At 43.7% G+C, this 19,858-nt stretch overlaps 1 protein-coding gene across 7 annotated transcripts in view; it reads right to left on the bottom strand.

Annotated features, from left to right (window-relative positions):
• KIF21B (kinesin family member 21B) overlaps positions 1-19,858 on the bottom strand; it is a 71,155-nt gene that overhangs the window by 38,336 nt on the left and 12,961 nt on the right. For all 7 annotated transcript variants that reach the window (XR_015951063.1, XR_015951062.1, XM_060276997.2 and 4 more), the window contains exons 2-4: positions 5,143-5,365; positions 1,497-1,679; positions 487-636 (exon numbers count right to left, since the gene is read on the bottom strand). Coding sequence is in view for 5 of the 7 variants with exons in the window: in XM_060276997.2 (XP_060132980.1) it covers positions 487-636; positions 1,497-1,679; positions 5,143-5,365 (556 nt within the window). In the remaining 2 variants the exon portion in view is untranslated. The remainder of the gene's footprint in view (positions 1-486; positions 637-1,496; positions 1,680-5,142; positions 5,366-19,858) is intronic.

A 19,858-nucleotide genomic window follows, 5' to 3' on the forward strand; every position in this document is an offset into this window, starting at 1 on the left:
TAAGCAACAGCCTGAAACACAGCTAAGGAATTCTCATCTCATAATGTTTCCATGAGAAAACAGCCATGGCTTATTCTCGCAGCACGCACTAGATCACTTACAGCTTAGCACTCTTCAACCACCTCATAAGAAGAAGATTTGCACCACGTGCACGCCCACTGCAACACACCCACTCACTTACATTAGATGCATAATGATGGCTGAAGTGGAGATTGCCAGGGGCAAAACTCGGGGGGGGGGGCATAAACAGTTGACTGCCAGTAGGGCAGCACACACCAGTGCTGCCTCCAATGTCTCTGCTGGCTCCACCCAACCTGCCCCCAATGTCCCTGTCGGCTCCATCCGACAGGCTGAACATGCTTAGAAACCCACAATCAGGAATGCCTAAAGAGGACTTTCATTGAACAAGGAATCAAGACATTGTAGCGACTAATTAACATGAAACACAAAGCTGAGGTCTAATGTATGAGGAAGTTGGTCACGTACCTCGTCCTGCGAGCCAATGAGACGTGATGTGACACCTGTGGTGTAGATCCCACCACTGGTATCTTCATGGATTTTGATGTTTGACTTCCGGTGGCGGCTATCAGGGTCTCGTGAGCTATCAAAGAGGTCCAGGATCTCTTCGTTATACAGCTGAACAAAGACATGGGTGGGGGGGCAAAATTGATACTAGGTTGATTGATTCACGAAGGGCTCCACAGGTACAAAATGATAGAAACGGGTATTTGGGCTTGCAGTGTGCCTTGAAGGTCAAAGCAGAGCTTGACATTTAGCTAAGGATTGGCCCTGTTGACTGCAGCATGAGAGGTTGGTGCTGTAATCAACAGCAAATCTGCAATTCTCTTTTAACAGGAATTTGAACCACAGCAGTTTTACGGGGAAGAGGGCTGGTAACAGAAGAGAAAAACTGGAAGAACTGGAGATTCATAATTGTCTGGAGCAATAAATGTAAAAGCTGCATGGCATTCTTCACTCCTCTCACCACTGACAAGCTTACCAGAGAGACGAAATCTTAAGTTGGCTGAGGCTGCTGCATCCCCAGACAGAACAAAACAAGTAGGTTTGCATCATTATTGCGATCTGTTGACTGATGCATGAATCAGCTGCATTTCCTCTATGAAAATGTTTACTCATTGTTAAGGTCAAGCAATGTCTTTAATGGGTCTTCTGTGCATGATAGCAGAGTGGTGGTATAAAAGGAAGCAAGTGCCAAGTTCCACCCTGAGTGAAGAAGCATCATGCCCTCTCATTTTTGAATGCAAATTCAAATTTAATCTCCTTCACTTACTCTTGGATGCACAGGCATGCCCCATGCTGTAATTGGTATGTTAACCCAGATCCACCACCAATGATCCAATTGTGCCCCCACACTGCACTTACTGCAGCAGAAATTAGAGAAGCCTGCTTCATTCAGTAGCCTCAGGCATACCTGTATGTGAGCTTATGCCCTCCTTATCACACCCCCATCTCCCTGCAGACACCAAGGCACCTACCTCCAAGAACTGTGCACTGACTTTAAACTCTGGTACTGGCACACCCTGTTCCTGCGCTGCCCGCTTGCGCTCCTCTATGCCAGAGAATAGGTGGGTAATGGCCCGTGGAATTATGCCATTCTCATCTTCGGAAATGTTCACGTCAAAGCCGGTTCCCATGGTGTACGTCTTACCTGCACCTGTCTAAAAGTAAACGGAAGAGATGCTTTATGAGAGCCCAGCTTCACTGTGAGGTGGTGAAAAAATGTAGTTAACACCAACAACTGGGAAACACTGGCCTGCGAGCAATTGGAGAACAGCCTTACCAAAGGTGTCATGGGCTTTGAAGATGCTTGAACTCAGGACAAAAGGGGAAAACATGCCAAGAGGAAGGCACACTTGGCAAACCCTCACTATGATCAACTCCTGCCCAGAAAACTATGTCCCCACTGTGGAAGGATGTGTGGATCCAGAATTGGCCTCCACAGTCATGGACTCACTGTTAAAACCGTGTTTATGGAAGACAATCTTACTCAGCTACAAGTGATTGCCAAAGAAGAAGAAGAAGAAGAAGAAGAAGAAGAAGAAGAAGAAGAAGAAGAAGAAGAAGAAGAAGAAGAAGAAGAAGAAGAAGAAGAAGAAGAAGAAGAAGAAGAAGAAGAAGAAGAAGAAGAAGAAGAAGATGATTCCCTGGGACTCTCCACTACTCAACTCTGCTGCTCCTTAAACCCACCACACAGAGGGAGGTACTTGAGCAAGTTTTATTCAGAGGAGGCCCACCGAAATGAATGGACCTGAGTAAAACGTAAGTTGAATAGCACTCAGAATCTTTACAAACCCTTCATTGCACTTTATAATTCCAGTTCAGACACTCCATTCCCCATACTTATCCTGGTTATTCAGCCAGCTTAGAGTCCACATACGTCTATTGCAGAGCAGAGGGAAATAATATCACCGTGGCAGGTAACTCAGTGTAAAATTAAAGTGAGCACTGTTTTCCATGCTAATTTGCAATTATTTTATTTTGTTTACAAGGCACTCTTCTTACACCTAATTAGTTCATTTCAAACTCTCTTCTACCCTTTCCCGAGGGGGTGGTCCCAGGGTATCCTTATTTTCCAAGTTGACGGACATTACTACCTCTTCTGAGAGCAATTTGCATAGTTAAACTATCAACGGCTACTAGACATGATGGCTATTTTTTTTATCCCCACTGTCACAGGCAGAATGCCTCTGAACGCCAGTTGCTAGGAATCACAAGTTGGGTAGCACTGTTGCACTCAGGTCCTGCTTGTGGTTTTCCCACAAGCATCTGGTTGGCCATTGTGGAAGCTGAACCAAATGGGCCATTGACCTGATCCAGCAGACTCTTCTTATGTCCTCAAGGTTGGCATAATTCTGATGCAAATGGTTAGCCTAATGAATTGGGTGTGTCTACCAGCTACCAACTAGCTTTTTGTCATGATCAGCATTGGCTCCAGGTTTTGCAGTGTCCTTGGGCAAGATACCTTCAGTGTGGCAACCCCATGTGTGGGCCCTCCTCCTCCTCCTTCTCATCACTATCACCACTGCTCATTTGTTGACCATCTCCCATTGGGCTCAATCTGCTCAGCTTCCCAGAGGGATCAAGCAACACAAACACAGTATGCTCATCTATCTCCTCACTCATTACACAAGACAAAACCTCTGAGGCGGACATCTTCAAGTGATCGCCACATTAAATAAAATAAAAAACACAATTTTGTGAAGCAGCACTTTGTGGGTCTCTGAAAAGTGATAGATGGCACTCACTGTATGTGAATGCACCAACCTTGCAGAATTAAGGTCAATTAAAATAACTGCTATTAAAAAATAGCAGAAGAGCTATTTTGCTGCTATTAATATTCATGCCTCTGGAGAAAACCTCTGTTCCAGCTGTTCAGATGCAGCATATGTCACTCTTAATAAATATCTATGGCCAGGACAGCCTTCAGCAGCTAAATACTGGAGAAACTTGCAATGTGACTGGCAAAAAAAATCTTGGGAAAGCCCCAGTGTGGTTCTTCAAGTCATACCAATACTGTACATTGGGTTGTATTTAATTTAGCACTCTGGTTTCCCTTCAGATCGTATAAATCTTTTGCCTTTTTAATGTAGCACTAAAGAGATTGTCCCATCAGTGCAAGCATTTCTGCTTGTGCAATGGAACAGGCTCTTCTTCTCCGGCATGTTGTTCTAATGGATCTCTTCCCCTCCCTCCCCAACAGCAGATTTGAGGAGAGAACAGGGTAACGTGGAGGGAAATCCCGTTTTACCTGCTTCCACTAACCCACTGGCTTGCTCTGCTTCTCTAAGCAAGTGTCTGAAGTGAGTTTCACCTTTTCTGAAGGTTTAAGAAATTATTTTATAATGCAAAGTATCAACCCCTCCCCCCCAAAGTTGCACTTACATTTCCCCACTACCAGCTCCCCTCAAGCTACTACTATCTTTGAAGTACTGTATTTTTCCATGTATAAGACTAGGTTCCCCCCCCTAAAAATAATGTAAAAATTAGGGGGCATCTTATATACGGATAGTGCCGAGGGTGGACTGGCGATTGGTTGTTGCCCCCCAAATAGGGGGCATCTTATAAATGGGGGCATCATATAGATGGGAAAATACGGTAATTCTTTCACAAACATAAACATGTGGTTCCATCTTTAGGTGATTTGGTCTCAGGAAGCATATGTAGGGTTCTGAAGAGGTTTAGATGTGCACCCACTGAATTCTGGGGTACAGTATGAAGGCACGTGATGCAGCAACTTTGTTGGTCTGTGCTTGGGTAGTTGGCTACCTGGGAACCCCACCTTGAGTTTGATGTTGAAAGGAGGAAAAAGTGCACAGAGGCTTAGTAACCACCATACAGTAAAAGCACAGTCAAAGATTCATGGGAACTGTAGTTTACCCCCAGGGAGCTACCACTCCCAGCACCCTTAACAAAATTCAGCTCTTAGGACTCTTTGGGTGGAAGCTTGTTTGGTGTATAATAAATTCAGCTTTCCCCTTAAAATGCAGGATCAGCAGTGGGGCGGCACCAGAAGTCGCTTCTACAGATGTCTGGACATGCGTAGAAGCAACTTCCGGCGCTGGCGCTGCCCGATTTCCGGTGCCCAGACATGGGCAGAGCAGCACCTGAAATGGAGCATCCCTGGCAGGTAGGAAATCTGGGGGATTTCTGGGATTTTTTTCTATTCGGGATAACAGCGGGAAACGGATTAAAATCCGGGGGTTTCCCGTGAAAAATGGGAGATTTGGCAGCTATGCTAATACATATGTGATCCATTCATGGCAAACACTGCACATGGAAATGCAACCTTGCTTTCCCCCAGGTATCTGCTGTGTCCTCTTCCCACAGCCCTATTTTCACCACTCTCTCCTCCAGCACTCCACAGATGTACTCCAATCAAATACAGTAGTCATTTGCAAAAAAACCGGCAGGAAAGTAGCTTCGGGAGCCTTTCAAAGTTCTGTTTCCTAGTAACAACAACCCAAAAAAGTCAACCAACCACTAACAGTGGTTGTTCCCTATTTTTTCCTCTTTCAGGCAAAGACCGTTCCATGCCAAACTAAGATGATAAATCTGAAAAGGCAACGAATACTCTGAACAGCTCCTGGTAGCGGCTGTGAAGATGATAAAGGAGCCACCTACCTGGCCGTATGCCAACACAGTTGCATTGTACCCCTCGAAGCAGCCCTCGATGAGTTTGCTCACACAGGTTGTGTAGATTTGTTCCTGCCACGTATCCAGGTCAAAGACAAAGTCGTAGGTAAAGGCTTTGTCCTTTCCCAAGAGCACCTGGGGTTCGCCAGGTGTCACTGATGTGCAGATGTGGCATCCTTCTATCTTCTCCTTTGGCATCTGAGGACGGATCCTGGAGAGAAAATGAAGGGGGGGGGAAATGAGGACGAGTTCCTTTTATTTTACAAGCCAGGGATGGGGAACACTTAGCCAAAAAACTGATAAACCCTGGTTTTTGACATTTATATACTTAGGACTCACCTTGTTTCTTTGATTGGAAGTTGTTTTGAATACTGTGTTTTAATTATTGTCACCCACCTTGGGACCTTAGGGTGACAGGTAAATAACAATGATAATGATAACAATAACAACTCCTTCATGGGCAACCTTCCTGGGGCTGCATATCAGTGAAATGAGTGACAAAACTGGGTGGGCTCAGACACACAACAATTTCTCTCCTTCCAGGCAACAAGAGGTACGCGCAACAAGAGGTATGCACATCAACCAATTCTGCAGCAACACTAAATAATTCAATAGGGAAGGAGATGTCACATCAAGTACGTAGCTATTCCAGGGCACAAACACCACAGAGGATTTTGGGCATTAGCCAAGACACCAAGTTTAATTTTGGTTGACTCCAAGTAAACAGATTCTCATGGTGCATCCCTGGTGTACAAATTCTGAAATATATCATCAACAGCATTGTAGTTTAATCTGCATGCTGCCTTCCCACAGTTAAAACCATGCTCAAGGTGGCTTACAATGTGAAATGATTTACATGATTACAAACAAAATTGTCATAAACAATAAGGAAAACATAATCATTGTAAGATCTAAAAATAGAGAATGTATCGACTAATTTCCATGCAAAACAAAACAAAACAAAACAAACCTCAAAGCAGTTAACAAAGTGCCATATATAAGCTTGGCACTATGTTAGTAATGTGGACTAGCTAATTTGCTATTTTTTAAAAAACTCAAAACAGAGTCCTGTGGAACCTGAAAGACTTATCAGCTTTCAGGGGCTACTAGAGACATGAAACGTTAATCTCAGTTGACATGTTATACTGGTATATAGCTGCACACGGATGTACACACAGAAGAGGTGCATGCAGAAAGGAAGAATTCTTAACAGAAGGGCTAAAGGCCTTGAAATGCAGGAGGTACATCTGCTACATTTCCATGCAAAGATCAAAATGTAGACAAGATAGATACAGTGATTCATGCGTTATCTCAGGGAAGGGGAAATCAGTATTTTCTATCATGGACTCCAGGAAAGGGGGTGTGGGAAAGAGGGGAGAATTAAAACATCCCATCCTGTCCATGGCACTCGGGAGAGCAAAAGGAAACGAGACAACAAAAACTGCCTTGCATTCTGGTGCCCAAAAGGGAACAAAGCAGCTCCTTCCTACATCTGCTACTTGTACAGATCCTGCTCAGCTTTGACCATGCGGTGTTTGTGCTCAGAACCAAGGCTCTGGACTTTTGTTTCCTGGAACTTCAAAAACTAGCACCACACAGATGCCACTTACTAAATTCAGGGGAGTTTCAAAATCCATTTATGATATGGAATGGGGTAGGGTGCCAGATCGGGGTGAGGCCTACAGTACTAAAATAAAATAATGTCACAAAGTCCTGCTGGGGATCCAAAAGAGCTTTGGCAAAATGAATCTAATTCAACAGGTTGTGGTCTTTCAAGCTGTTCACTAGGAAGGCTGTAGCTGCTAGGAAATCATCTCCATGATGGGCTGTTAACCATAAAATCAATAATGGCTTAGAGTCAAAGGGCAGCAGGTTGGTGAAGGCCGGCTTAGGCTCTGAGGGTGGGGAACATATCCAGTAGGATCAGCCTGTCTCAGCAGGCTGTCTAATGCCCCCCTCTACCCCAACCCACCCCGCCATCCCAGAGTGTTCACCACCCTACACTACCTGCACCTAGGAGAACTGGCAGCTTTGCATTAGAGAGATGGAAGCAGCTAAGCTATTACTCCATGTAACCCAGGCTTAAGGAGTCACAAGGTGACTGGTAATAGCACTAACATGACCTGGCAGGTGTCACCCTTCTGAGCTGTTATGTCATAGCTTGGTGAACACAAGAGCGCCACAGGCACAAAAGGCTTTATTCATCCAATACAAGGACCTCACAAATCCGCATTAGAAAAGACCCATTGACGGCTCATTCCACTCCAAGCTCTTCAGCAAAGCTGCTGTCCCCTTTTCCTTGCAGGAGGGGGAAATAAACTGGTATTTCACCAACTGGCTAGCTTAACCCTGCTGCGTGTGGGCTGGAAGTATTAGACAAAAATGAGGGTCACGCCAGGACTTGCTTTAACACCCTTGCTGTGGAGCCATCTGCCATTACCTCTTCATTAAGAAATGGTGAGGAGATGCAGTGGGATTTAAAAGTCTTCTAAACATTGCCCACAAGAGGGTATTGGGGCCTCAGCCTCAACCCAATCTCAATCATGTACAGTACATGCAGAGAGCTCTCTCAGCTTCAGGGTCTGACACAAAACCCCAAAGGGTGTCTTCCAAAGACTTCAAAGTCCACTTGTTAGCAGTCAATAGGAATTAGAAAAGGCCAGAATTAGAGAGGTATCTCATTGTCATAGGAAGCTGACTGACTGTGAATGACAGTGGCCCTCCGGGATTTGGGGCAGGAGCCTTTCCCAGCCCTAACTGGAGATGCCAGGGATTGAACCTGGGACCTTCTGCATGCTAAGCACGTGCTCTGCCACTGAGCTATAACACTTCCATGAAGATCAAGCGAGGAAAGCTTTGCACTAAGCTTGTTGCCTGGCCCACAGCAACTGAAGTTATCCAAGCCCAACTTCAAAAAGCAGCCTCTCATTGGCAAAGGTAGGCACCTGACTGACAAATAAGCAGATGCTTTGAGTGAGGGAGCAGGTGATAATGGATAGCACCCCATCACTGGAAGTGTGTGCTACTCCATGGGGTGGAGCACTACCAATTTAGTGTCACTCTAAACTTTTGAGTCCTGCAATTATCAGCTCACCTTTCATGCAGTCTTGCAACTGTGTACAAACAAATCAAACACAAAGTATATGGTTGTTAGGCAGAAGCACCGTCTGCTTCACTAGAGCAGAATTATTGGCAATGTCATATTCCTGACCCATAAAACTAGAATGCATGAAACCAAAACCCAGATGAGCCGCACTGCCAGCAATTGCTTTTTTGACCTTTCAGCACCTGAATCATCAAGCGTTGTATCATCTATCATCTCTTGAAATTGCTGATGTTAACAAACCACTTCCTCTGTTCCGAATAGGTTTTTATTTTTAAAGAAGCTTGATTTCCATTATTATTATTATTATTATTATTATTATTATTATTATTATTATGGCAAATTTTCATTTTGGTATTGAACAACTGGGTGAGAGGCATGGAAACTTTCTTCAGTGAGGTGCTATTTGTGCAAACCTGTGTCCAACCTCCTCTCCTCAGAGCCAGATAAGTTGCCAAGAACACCAGATCTGATGCTTTGTGGAAGAGGCATACATTGCCATCTGGGGCTCTAGCCAAGCCCATGAGTGTGGTGGCATCGTGCATGTCTGACACCGACAGTCACAAGGTTGCAACCTCTAGCGAGAGGTTTACCATGTGCCAGCAAGCCCACGTCCACTTTGCAAAGGATGTTCAGAAACGGTGGTGCTGCTCCCTTGGGTAGGCTGCATATGAGCCTTTCTGTGCCTCCAGGATGGAAAAGCAGCAGCCCCCATGACATGATTGCCATGACAACCGAGTCTCAGCAGCAGGAGGAGGGACTGAGACAACCCAAAAAGGGAACACACACTGACACACTATACAAAACACCACTCGGGCAGTTTCTCCAGTGGCCCCGACACACACACAATGGCCTGGCTGTTTGGCTCCATCAGCAAAAGCCAACATTTATAGAGAGGGGAACCAATTGGGCTGGCATCCAAAGCACAAATGGGCTCTAGTCTTAAGAGTGAAAGCCACAGCCCTGAGGCCAAGAAGGAGCTTTCCCCCTTCCCCACCTCCTTGGCAGCCTCGCTACATAGAAAAGTCTGATACAGGAAGATTCCCCACAGAGAGGATTCTGTCCTCTTATTTCCCCGCCAGGCCAGACTCTGTCCTAATCTTGTTTTTGACAGCAGAATGCATCCTAAAACTACCCCTGCTAAAAACAGAGATCAGATTCTTTCTCACATACGGCTAGCACAGCACTGTGCCTAGCAACTGCCCGCCAGTAATGAACAGCCTGAGTTGTGAGTGAGTTTATTAAGAGCTTCGGCTCACTGTTTCATGATCCACCATGGAGGAAGTCTCCCTTCCTTTGCTTTCCAGTCAGATCAGAGGGTTTTCCCACATTGGTCAGAACAGATAGGATAACTTGGGGACTCTCATTATCAACATAAGCTGCTCATTTCCCTGTTTTATTCTGCAGCTGTTGAGAACTAGAAACTTAGGAAGCAGAGGAGCACAGCCTAGAACAATTTCAAAGTTAAGTACCTAATTGACGTGGATAGAAAGCCCAAGTAATTTGGAGAAAAGCCTGAGCCTATCAGACTCAATCAGCAAATGCTTTTTCTTGCTACTCAGCTTGAGAGAGACCATTAGCTCTTCCGTAAGAGCATTAGTGCTATCCTGAAAGTGCCTGTATGAAGCCATTTCTGTCTTCATCAAAGAAATGGGGAGTGGAAGTACCAAGAGAGAGCCCTGACTTTCAAGCACTTTTGCTAAGAGCATACGTAATGAACACAGAGTCTAGAAATAAGCACGGGTTGCATCATGCCAGTAGACCATGTGCTTTTATTTCCCCTCTCCATCACACCTTCCCCTCCTCTCATCACAAGCACACACAGAGAGCGAAACAGAAGGAAACCAATCCAAACTATGGAGGATAATGACAGAGGGAGTTGTGCTGACCATGCTTCTCTTGATATATCTTGCAATACAAAATCTAGCCAATGTTCAACTTTATGGGAACGAAAATTAAACCTTTCAGTGGCAGTACAGCGAATGCCAAAGCATACCTTTGGAGATTTTTCAGTGTGTTTGTGAATTTCCATCTAGCCTGGAGTCACTAATTCCTTATTCGGTAAGAGTCAGCCTTGTCTTTTATCACCTTTCAGGGAACCAATCAACAAGGCATTATGCTGATATAGCAGTCAGCAAGCAAGACTTTGTCAATAAACCATACTGTACTAACTTTCAAGACTGCAATTTAAACATAAATTAGAAACCTCTCTCCTCCTATGAGTAAGGTACCTGGTAGGGTACTCTATATGCTCCTAGCATGTCTTCATGCAAGTAGGAGGAGGAGTTTTGATACGCTCCAGCAGCTATTACTCTGTGATGAAAACAACCCCACATTAACAGCTGTATCAAATAACTAGGATTGAAAGAGACAATTTCCTACATCAAGCCACCAGGCTTAAGCGGACAATTAAGAAACATGTTTTCCATAAAAGACAGGTGGTGATCTGTTTTAATTTTTGTGCGGTTTTTATTACATTGTAATAGATGTAGACTGCTTTGACGTTATGAAATTGCAGTATACAATTTATTATTATTATAAATGGATAAATATTTTGGACTTTGCCCAAATGATGGAAGCCTTTCCATTAGCAGCAAGAATAAAAGACATTCTCCCTCATTAAAACCAGCTGTAGAAAATTGGCATCATTTTGTCATTATCGGCTTGCAGACTTCTACAACCACTACTCCAAAAGGGAGGCCCCTGGACAGAGCAGGGCAGAGTAAGGCAAGACTTTATGAAGGGATTCAAATTTCAAACAGAAACAAATGTACACAGCTTGGGGGGGGGGTTGCTGGAGCTGGATACAAAAGAAGGAAATTAGTGTTTTGTTTTGAATTACCCCTGCCAGTTTTACACTAGGGGGCTTGTTGGAGACCTCTGCTTATGGACGGCCTTGAAGGCCAAATAATACTAACCCTGATCTATCCTATACAGTAGTACAGTGGTGCTTCGCTAGACAAATTTAATTTGTTCCACGGGTCTTTTCTTATAACGAAAAATTCGTCTAGTGAATCCCATAGGAATGCATTGAATTTTTTTTGCCCATAGGAACGCATTAATTGAATTTCAATGCATTCCTATGGGAAACCACGATTCGCTAGACGAATTTTTCATAAAACGAATTCGTCTAGCGAGGCAACCTCTGCTCGAAAAATCCTTTCGTTAAGCGGAAATTTAGTTAAGCAGGGCATTCGTTAAGCGAGGCACCACTGTACCTTGGTTTACAACCTTAATCCTTTCTGGAAGTCCATTCTTAAACCAAAGTGTTCTTAAACCAAGGTGTGCTTTCCCATAGCAGCGGGGGACTCAATTTACAAGTGGAACACACTCAACAGGAAGCAAAACAAGTTCTGCTTCCAAGGCAGGCAAAGTTCACAAACCAAAACATCTACTTCCGGGTTTGCAGCATTCTTAATCCAAGTTGTTCATAAACTAAACTGTTCTTAAACCAAGGTACCACTGTACTACATTATGGAACAGAAGGCCTCAGAAGATCTCTCTTTCAGGATATTTTCACAACTTTAGGGAAAGCCAGTGCTTCATATGGATTCAGCAGTCTACTTTCCACAGGGCATTATACTCGCAAATGCTTCCAATTAACACAGACTATAAAAAGCGGAGAAATTCTGAAGTAGGCACTCAGGCCAGCTTCTGCAATCTATAAAGCAGCTGTCATTCAGTGGTACAGTTAGGTAAATTGGGACTTTGGACTTAAAAGTCTTATGGGGTGGGGGTGCCCCTCTTTAGATGGATTTGTGAATTATTTCACTTACTTCAAACTGTGATAAGCCAGTCCTGCTGTATTTGGAACAGGGCCCTGGACCTTTCTGCACTGCCATCGCCAGGGCTCACACACCCAACTTCAATACAGTGTCTGAGTTACCATTATCAAATGCACCAGACACATGCAGAACCACAATTGTATTTTAATATCTATATGAAGCCGCTGGGAGAGATCATCAGGGGGTTTGGGCTGGGTGTTCATCAGTATGCAGATGACACCCAGCTCTACCTTTCTTTTAAATCAGAACCACTGAAGGTGGTGAAGGTCATGAGTGAGTGCCTGGAGGCAGTTGGAGGATGGATGGTGGCTAACGGATTGAGGTTGAATCCTGACAAGACAGAAGTACTGTTTTGGGGGGACAGGAGGCGGGCAGGTGTGGAGGACTCCCTGGTCCTGAATGGCGTAACTGTGCCCCTGAAGGACCAGGTGCGCAGCCTGGGAGTCATTTTGGACTCACAGCGGTCCATGGAGGCACAGGTTAATTCTGTGTCCAGGGCAGCACCCGTCCAGGTAGTGGCACCTACCTTGTGGAGCGCCCTCCCAGCAGATGTCAAGGCAATAAGTAACTATTTTACTTTTAGAAGACAACTAAAGCAGCCCTGTTTAGGGAAGTTTTTAATGTTTGATGCTGTACTGTTTTAAATATTTGGTTGGAAGCCGCCCAGAGTGGCTGGGGAAACACAGCCAGATGGGCAGGGTATAAATATATTATTATTATTATTATTATTATTATTATTATTATTATTATTATTATTTGTACGAATTAAAACAGAATTTCCCAAAGGGGAATGCCACTCCCCAGTGTCACACTTCATGTCAAATGTAAGGACAAATTATTATATAAGGGACAGCTGGAGTCAGAACAGCAAATATTATTGAATCACTGTACATTTCCAAATCTTTGCCTGGATTAGTCAAGGCTATGAAGTACTCTCCAAAGGATACTAAAATACAGATTATATAGCAAGACAACAGATTCACTGCAACTCATAAGAGAACCATGCACTTCAAGAACCAGCCAGGTCCTTTAAACAAATGCTCCATCTTCCCTGAGCATAATTCAACATGTAAGAAGATCAAGGAAGAGGCTATTTAAGCCATAACGTCCATAACCAGGGGACTATTACCATGAAATATAGATTAGACAAGGCACAAATGATGAGGCTTCGGGGTTCCATTTATCATGGGAAGAGCTATTATCATCCCAAATGTAGGCTGGGAAACAGGAATGGCAGATACTAGCATAATCTGGGATGGTTGCATAAGAGGCATAGCCTGTCTTGCTTCTAGTGCTAGACTTCTGAATTTTTTTCTTCCACTGGATCGGGCTACATTAAGGGTTTTCCACACATCAGTACTGGGCCATATTTACTTTGTTAGGCAACTGGACCTGAAGCATCTATGCTGACAATGTTTAGAAATGACTGTGAACAACTCAAGAGAGTCTTTACAAGGGACATTCTCTTATAAGAGAGTAAAATTTTCTTGCATGGCTATAGATAACCTAGTTAAACCCATATTCTTAAAACTGCCAATGTGTCTCTCTGACTTCAGTTTTCTTTTCCTCAATCCTCTTAATCCATTCTGCCTTGCACCACAAAGACAACTCTTCCAGAAAAATCTGTTTCCAATCTTGCTTATATTATGATCTTCGAAGTGGACATGCACATTTCTCTTATTCTTCACAATGAGTTTTGATCAGCTTGCATTTTTAATGCAAACAGCTGCTGAATCATGTCACCCAAGCGATACAAATTGAGCAAAACAGCAAAAACTAATACCGTTTGCAAATGATTTTGCTTCTTGCAACCATAAAGAAGGAGCTATACACAGCATTAAGCACCTTTTCCTGACCACTAAAAGTTCTGCATGGCCCCCATGTAGGTTCTTAGGCATTCACTGTGTACCGTTTCAAGCCTTGAGAAAAAGGTATTTGCATTTTTTGAGCCGAGATCCTCAGCATGTTGGATTCTGTGCTCAATACAAATTTCAGAACTGACCTAGCTCTGTCATTTCATTTTTATGTACTTAAACACATACACCCTGAAGGCTATATGCCATAACTATTTGCAATGGAAACATACATGTAGCATAAACTTCAGAAACTTAACTACATGTTGGTGCTAAAATGCTTTTCCATATATTTATATTTAAAATATTGAAAAGTATAGAAAATGTTTTTTAAAAACTGCTTCCATGAAAATAGCTAGCAAATGATAAATGAATAAGTATTTTGGTGCTGATTTAAAAATTGAGTTTAATGGATCTCTCAGGATTTATTTATTTAAAGGGCCAAAAAAGTGTCGTATTTCCAATACCATAGAAATTGATTGCCATTCCACTTGTAGCTCACAGCAGAAGAGCAATGCTTAGTAGTAGCTCTAGGAACTCCCAGTCTGGAGGCAACCCTGGGTTACAACATGCTTAACCTCTACACACATCTGTGATTGCAAGGGGAAGACTGTTACCATTTAACATCAACAGAAATTGCACAACATTCACAGCACCACTGCCTCCTCACTTATACCTCCCAGGAGAGGGCATCTGGGTTAGATTTGCATGTAAAACTCCTCTTTGCACACACCAAGTCCCAGGCCTGCCCTTAGTTTCATGTAACAACGCAGAATATTTTGACAGCATCTGGAACAGGATACTCCCTCAGAGCCCAGGAGGTCAGATCAACCATGAAGAAAGAGCTAGGGAATATATAGCCAAGCTTTCCTGCTCTCTACAACCCCAAAACATGCTGGGGAGGAAAGCCACTTCTCTTCCACAGACAACTACAAAGAAGTGTGTTAAAAATATCCTGTCCCTCCCCCTTAATAGTTTTGCCCCTATACTTCTCAGGACAAAGGCCCTGTTCATGGGAGGGATTTATGTACTCAGTAAAATACCACTTAGATTCTGAGTAGTGAACAGTATTCTCTAGCCTAAGAATGTTGAAAGCATTACACACACACACACACACACACACACACAAATATCTCAGTCATTTTTAGTACATATGTTAAACAATATGTATTACATGAATTCTCTGGGCTGAAGTTGATAATATATCTTCAGAGTGCAGTGCCACAGCTACAAGCAAGAGCAGCTAAGACTGACATCAGCATCTTTACTCAAATCAACATTACTGAAAAACTACCACCTATTGCAAATTTGGATAACAGCAAGCAAACCATTCATTTATCCCTAACAACTCTCTTTTTTTTAACATGAAGCTATGGAGGAATAAAGGGATGAACCTTAAATTTCATTATTTTCCTTAAATCAGGAGCAACCTTTTAGACCTGAGGGCCACATTCACACTCTGTCAACTCTCTGTGAGCTGCATGCCAACAGTAAATGTGCTTGATGTCTAAGACATTTGTCAGTTAAAACAAGATGTGAGCCTAGCAACATTTTCCCATTCCCTTTACGTATTCAAATATTGCTGCAACAGAGTGAAGAAGGAAATGGATTTTAATTTGGCATTTGCACTTTTTCACTCTGGAAAACACCTTAGGCATTTCCTCTATTCTTTTGACCAGCTCTCATAGACCATCAGAAGATGGATTGTGGACCACGCACAGTTTAAGAACTGCTACCACAGAAAACAACAAATGTCCTGTATTTCAGATTTTGCAGCTCCTAAAGGTCTAAACTACAAATATGCAGGAAATCAGAAACTGGATCCCACAATGTGTGCGCCTGCTTTTCCTGAAATGCAGCTGGGAGAAATTGCGCCTTTTTTTCTGTGTCACAAACAGGATTTTTATTAGGAAAAGCATTAAGTATTTCTTACTAGTGGTCATAAAAACAAACAAAAAAACCCTGACAACCCTCACCCCCAAATGAGTAACAAGTTTTTTAAAAAGAAAATGAATTGGAAGTTCTAATTATGATTGCCTCATGATGTGCTGTTTGGCCTTACGCTCCTCTTATTTTCGAAATCCTGTTTTGACAGCTCAATCTGCCTCAACCTGACTATTTACAAATTGGTATATGAAAGTAGGGCTTGCTGGCCCAGCAGCATATACTGCACATACTAAACAATATATCACCCTCGTCTGTGAGGTGGTACCCAGAGACAAGGCCTTTTGCATGGCGGCTTTATGAGGGCCCCAGAAGATGTATATAGTTCTGATGGTCTTCTTTCAAGTAATTTTTGTCCCATTTGCTGGACTAGATTATGTTGTGGAGGATTTGAATGAGTTTTATTGTTTTGAGGTGTTCTGGTAACACTTATTTTAGTGGGTTTTTTAAAAAAAATTATTGTTGCAATGCACTTTGGAGGGTCTTTGTCCAGAAAAGCAACACAGGAATGTTTTAAAATAAATAATACCAAAATAACTAAACTGGGACAAATCATGGTGAACTACCATGCTGCTAAAAACTTTTATGTCTGGGACAAATGCCCTGGTGTGTCATCACAATGCCAGGATGAAAGGGCATTCTGGGTAGAGCAGGGGTGCCCAAACTTTTTTCGAAGAGGGCCAGATTTGATTAACTGAGCATGCGTGAGGGCCGACCAAAGTTGCTGAGCTTTTTTTAGGATTGAAGTTGTTGAGCTTTTTTTTTTAACCCCAAAGTTGTGCTTTTTAAAAAAAGGATTTTACATATACTGCCACGGGGGCCGGATTAAATCAACCAGTGAGCCCCTGAAATGGACTTTGGACATGCCTGGTGTAGAGGAATTCACCAATCTTAAGTGCTTGTGCTTAAGCATGCTTTTAAAAGGTCCACTTTGTTTTTAATGGAACCCACCTTGTTCATGGAAAAGCACAAGAACTCTGTGGTGCAATCCTGTTCATGTATAGGCAGAAGTAAGCCCCACTGAGTTCAATAGGACTATGTCTCAAATAAGTGTGTGTAGGACTGCAGTCTAGAAGTCTGACATAACTTCCACTGTGCAGAAAACCTGACAAGAGGAATCACCCAGAGACAAGAATGGTAACTGTCATCAATCCATTCCCTTTATTTGTATCACATGTTCAGAGCCCTCAAGGCAAGATTTAGCACAAAGAAAAGCAGAACTGTCTGAAGCTTGGCCCAGGCAGGAACTAACCTCATAACTCTCACCGCTGGAACTCACACTCTTCAAACATGAAAGTCCCATTTGCATAGGGGCCAGAAAAATTAGACAAAGCGGATGGGGGGGGGTAGCTTTGTGAATGTGATGCTAGTCAACACCATTCTGGTTCCTACAGAAATAAGCTTGCCAGATGGGGAAAGAGAGTAGAGCTCTTCTTGAGGCATGATGCTTGAAGAGGGAATGGAAACACAAATGGGAGTGAGGGGCAGAGCATGCCAGCTTCCCCCGACCCTACACACATCCTTGCATGGGGCAGCCACACCCTCTCCACCACTGACCTTCTTGCATTGAACTGGAATGTCTGAAGTGGGGTGCTAAGCAATTTTTCATGATAAGAAGCTTCCTCACAACCAAGACCCCAGAAACATCACAGGGTTCTGAATCACTGGGGGGCTTGAGACCTTCCCAGGCAATGCAAGGAGGACAAGGGTGGAGTGGACAGGAATGTTGGGGTGTGGATGGCATGGACACTCCCCCCCCCAATCTTTTTGTGTTGCAAATGAGGCAGAATTATTGCTTCAGAAAGCATTTGGAGGAGCTTTATTTTAGTGTATGCTGAATTTTAATGGTTTTAATTCTGTGATTCTATTACTATTTGTTTTGCATTTTTTTGGCTTTTGGAGTGATTTGTGTGTGAAACTCCAAAAACACCCTGCTGAGTACAGATCTGTATAACTTTGAAAGAAATGAAAAGCTAGGGATGTGTATCATTGTATCAGAATGAATGAAACATTGAACCAAACTGTTTATTTATGAACCAATGTACTTCTAGGCTGATTACAAAGTAAAAAAGCATCAAACAGCAATACATGCATTAGCATCAGATAAACAGTTGAGAGTTTAATCTCATTTGTTTTGAAATGAAAGCACAGACGGATGAACAGGTACATTTCTCATTGTTCCCATTCATTTTTCTAGTGGCAGCAGACCTGATCTCTGCAGCCATTCCTGGCTACCACAGCCCAGAACACAGTGCCCCAATTCCCTCTCTTGTTATGTACTTTCTCACAGATCCATATTCCTACCTATTCCTAATGGCAATCCAATGGCCAATTCCACCTGCCATTCAAGAACGGCAACACCAGCTCTGCTGGTTACTGCATGAAAGTTCCAGAGCAGAGCACACAAGCCGGCTGTCTTTCGCTAGCTCCTACTGTGTCTTTCTTGCATGGATGGATTCAGTGATGCCAAATGAAATCTTGTTGACATGACACCAGACCTTCCAAAACCCTAGGAAGAAAGGCCCTGTTTGTGCCAAGCATTAGCCAATAGCAGCATTTGCATCCCTTCACACGGGGCAAGTACTGTATTAGACAGCGCCATCCCCTTGGCAATGCTTACTCCAACTGACAGCTTTGTAGCCAAGGCAATAATAGGCCTCCCAAGCCCGAGAAATAATGTCTCATCCAAGAAGCTGCCATGATAAAACCCCTCCATTCAGGATTGCCATCCCCTCCAAACTATCCTTTGCATACCTGGCAAGCGTGCAAGTGTAGATCCCACATACATTATGGCACACTTGAGATGTCCCAGCAGCAGTGGGGAGAGATGTTTCTCCATGGCTTCATTCCAATACACTGCCATAATGTTTTAAAGGTCTGGCACCACTAATGCCCACTGCACTAATTCTTCCCACCTTGGCAGGGAAACAATTGCATGAGAAGAACCTGCAAGGCTGGCTCCACCCACATGGTCTTGGGCCTTTAAATGCTGCAGCAGGGTCCTGGGATTAAATGCTGCTGGAAAAGCATGTCTCAATCTATTGCCAGAATACCTAAAAGATTCTTTTGTTTCTCATTAGGTAGTTCCTTCAGAATGCCATGATGCTGTAGTACCAAAGTGAGTTCCATGTGGGCAGCTCTGGCCCTCCAGAGGGGGACAATTCTTGTGCTGCTCCCTCATACCATACGTATGCAGTGGAAGGGTCCAACTTGCCTCTCATCCAAAACATTGAGGTATTTACAGCCTCTTTCACATGACAGCTACAAAATGCTTTGCAAAGATCTGATCCCTCTGTTTCTTTGTTCCAATTCAGCTCCCATCCCGTGCAGTTTCCATCTTTACAAGCATCATTTTAAATGTGCTTTTGAGCCTCATTCACTACCGGTATTTCTGCTGCATGTTGTTAAAATGGTCACAGAATCATAGAACTGCCGAGTTGGAAGGCACCCACAACGATAATCTAGTCCACCTCTCACAATGCAGGAATCACAGCTGAAAAATCCCTGGCCATCCAGGGACTTCCGGTCTACCGCGCTGGTGGAGAGGCACAGAAACCTCGAGCTCCGAGGTTTCTGGCATCGTGGGGGGGGGAGGAATTCTGTGGGAGCCATGCGGATCCCCACAAGAACCCCGGGTAGAGCGTCCCAGGGGCGAAATAGCCCGGCAGAGCTCCAAAGGCAACTCCTCCGCTGCCCGGGAAGCTCGTTAGAGCCCCCGAGAGCCAGCGGAGTGGCAGTCGCGGGAGCCATTTTGGGCGCCATCGTTGCCTCCATGAAGCGAAGCTCCATGCCTACAGCCTGCAAGCGGTGGATTCTTCCTGCAAAAAGATTAGATCTAGACCAAGTAAGTCAAAACTCTACGATTTGGACTAATAATTTGGCACTGGGAGGAGGCTTAAAAGGGAAGTCAGCCCCCCCCCCCAATTGAGTAATGGATGATGCAGTAAAGCTATGGAAAGCTCAGAAATTTACTTAAAAAAAACTTTTTCCTGATGCAGAGTAAGGGAAAAAGACAAAGT

This window comes from Zootoca vivipara, chromosome 7, assembly GCF_965207765.1.
Source record: "Zootoca vivipara chromosome 7, rZooViv2.hap1.1, whole genome shotgun sequence".
Classification (NCBI taxonomy): domain Eukaryota; kingdom Metazoa; phylum Chordata; class Lepidosauria; order Squamata; family Lacertidae; genus Zootoca; species Zootoca vivipara.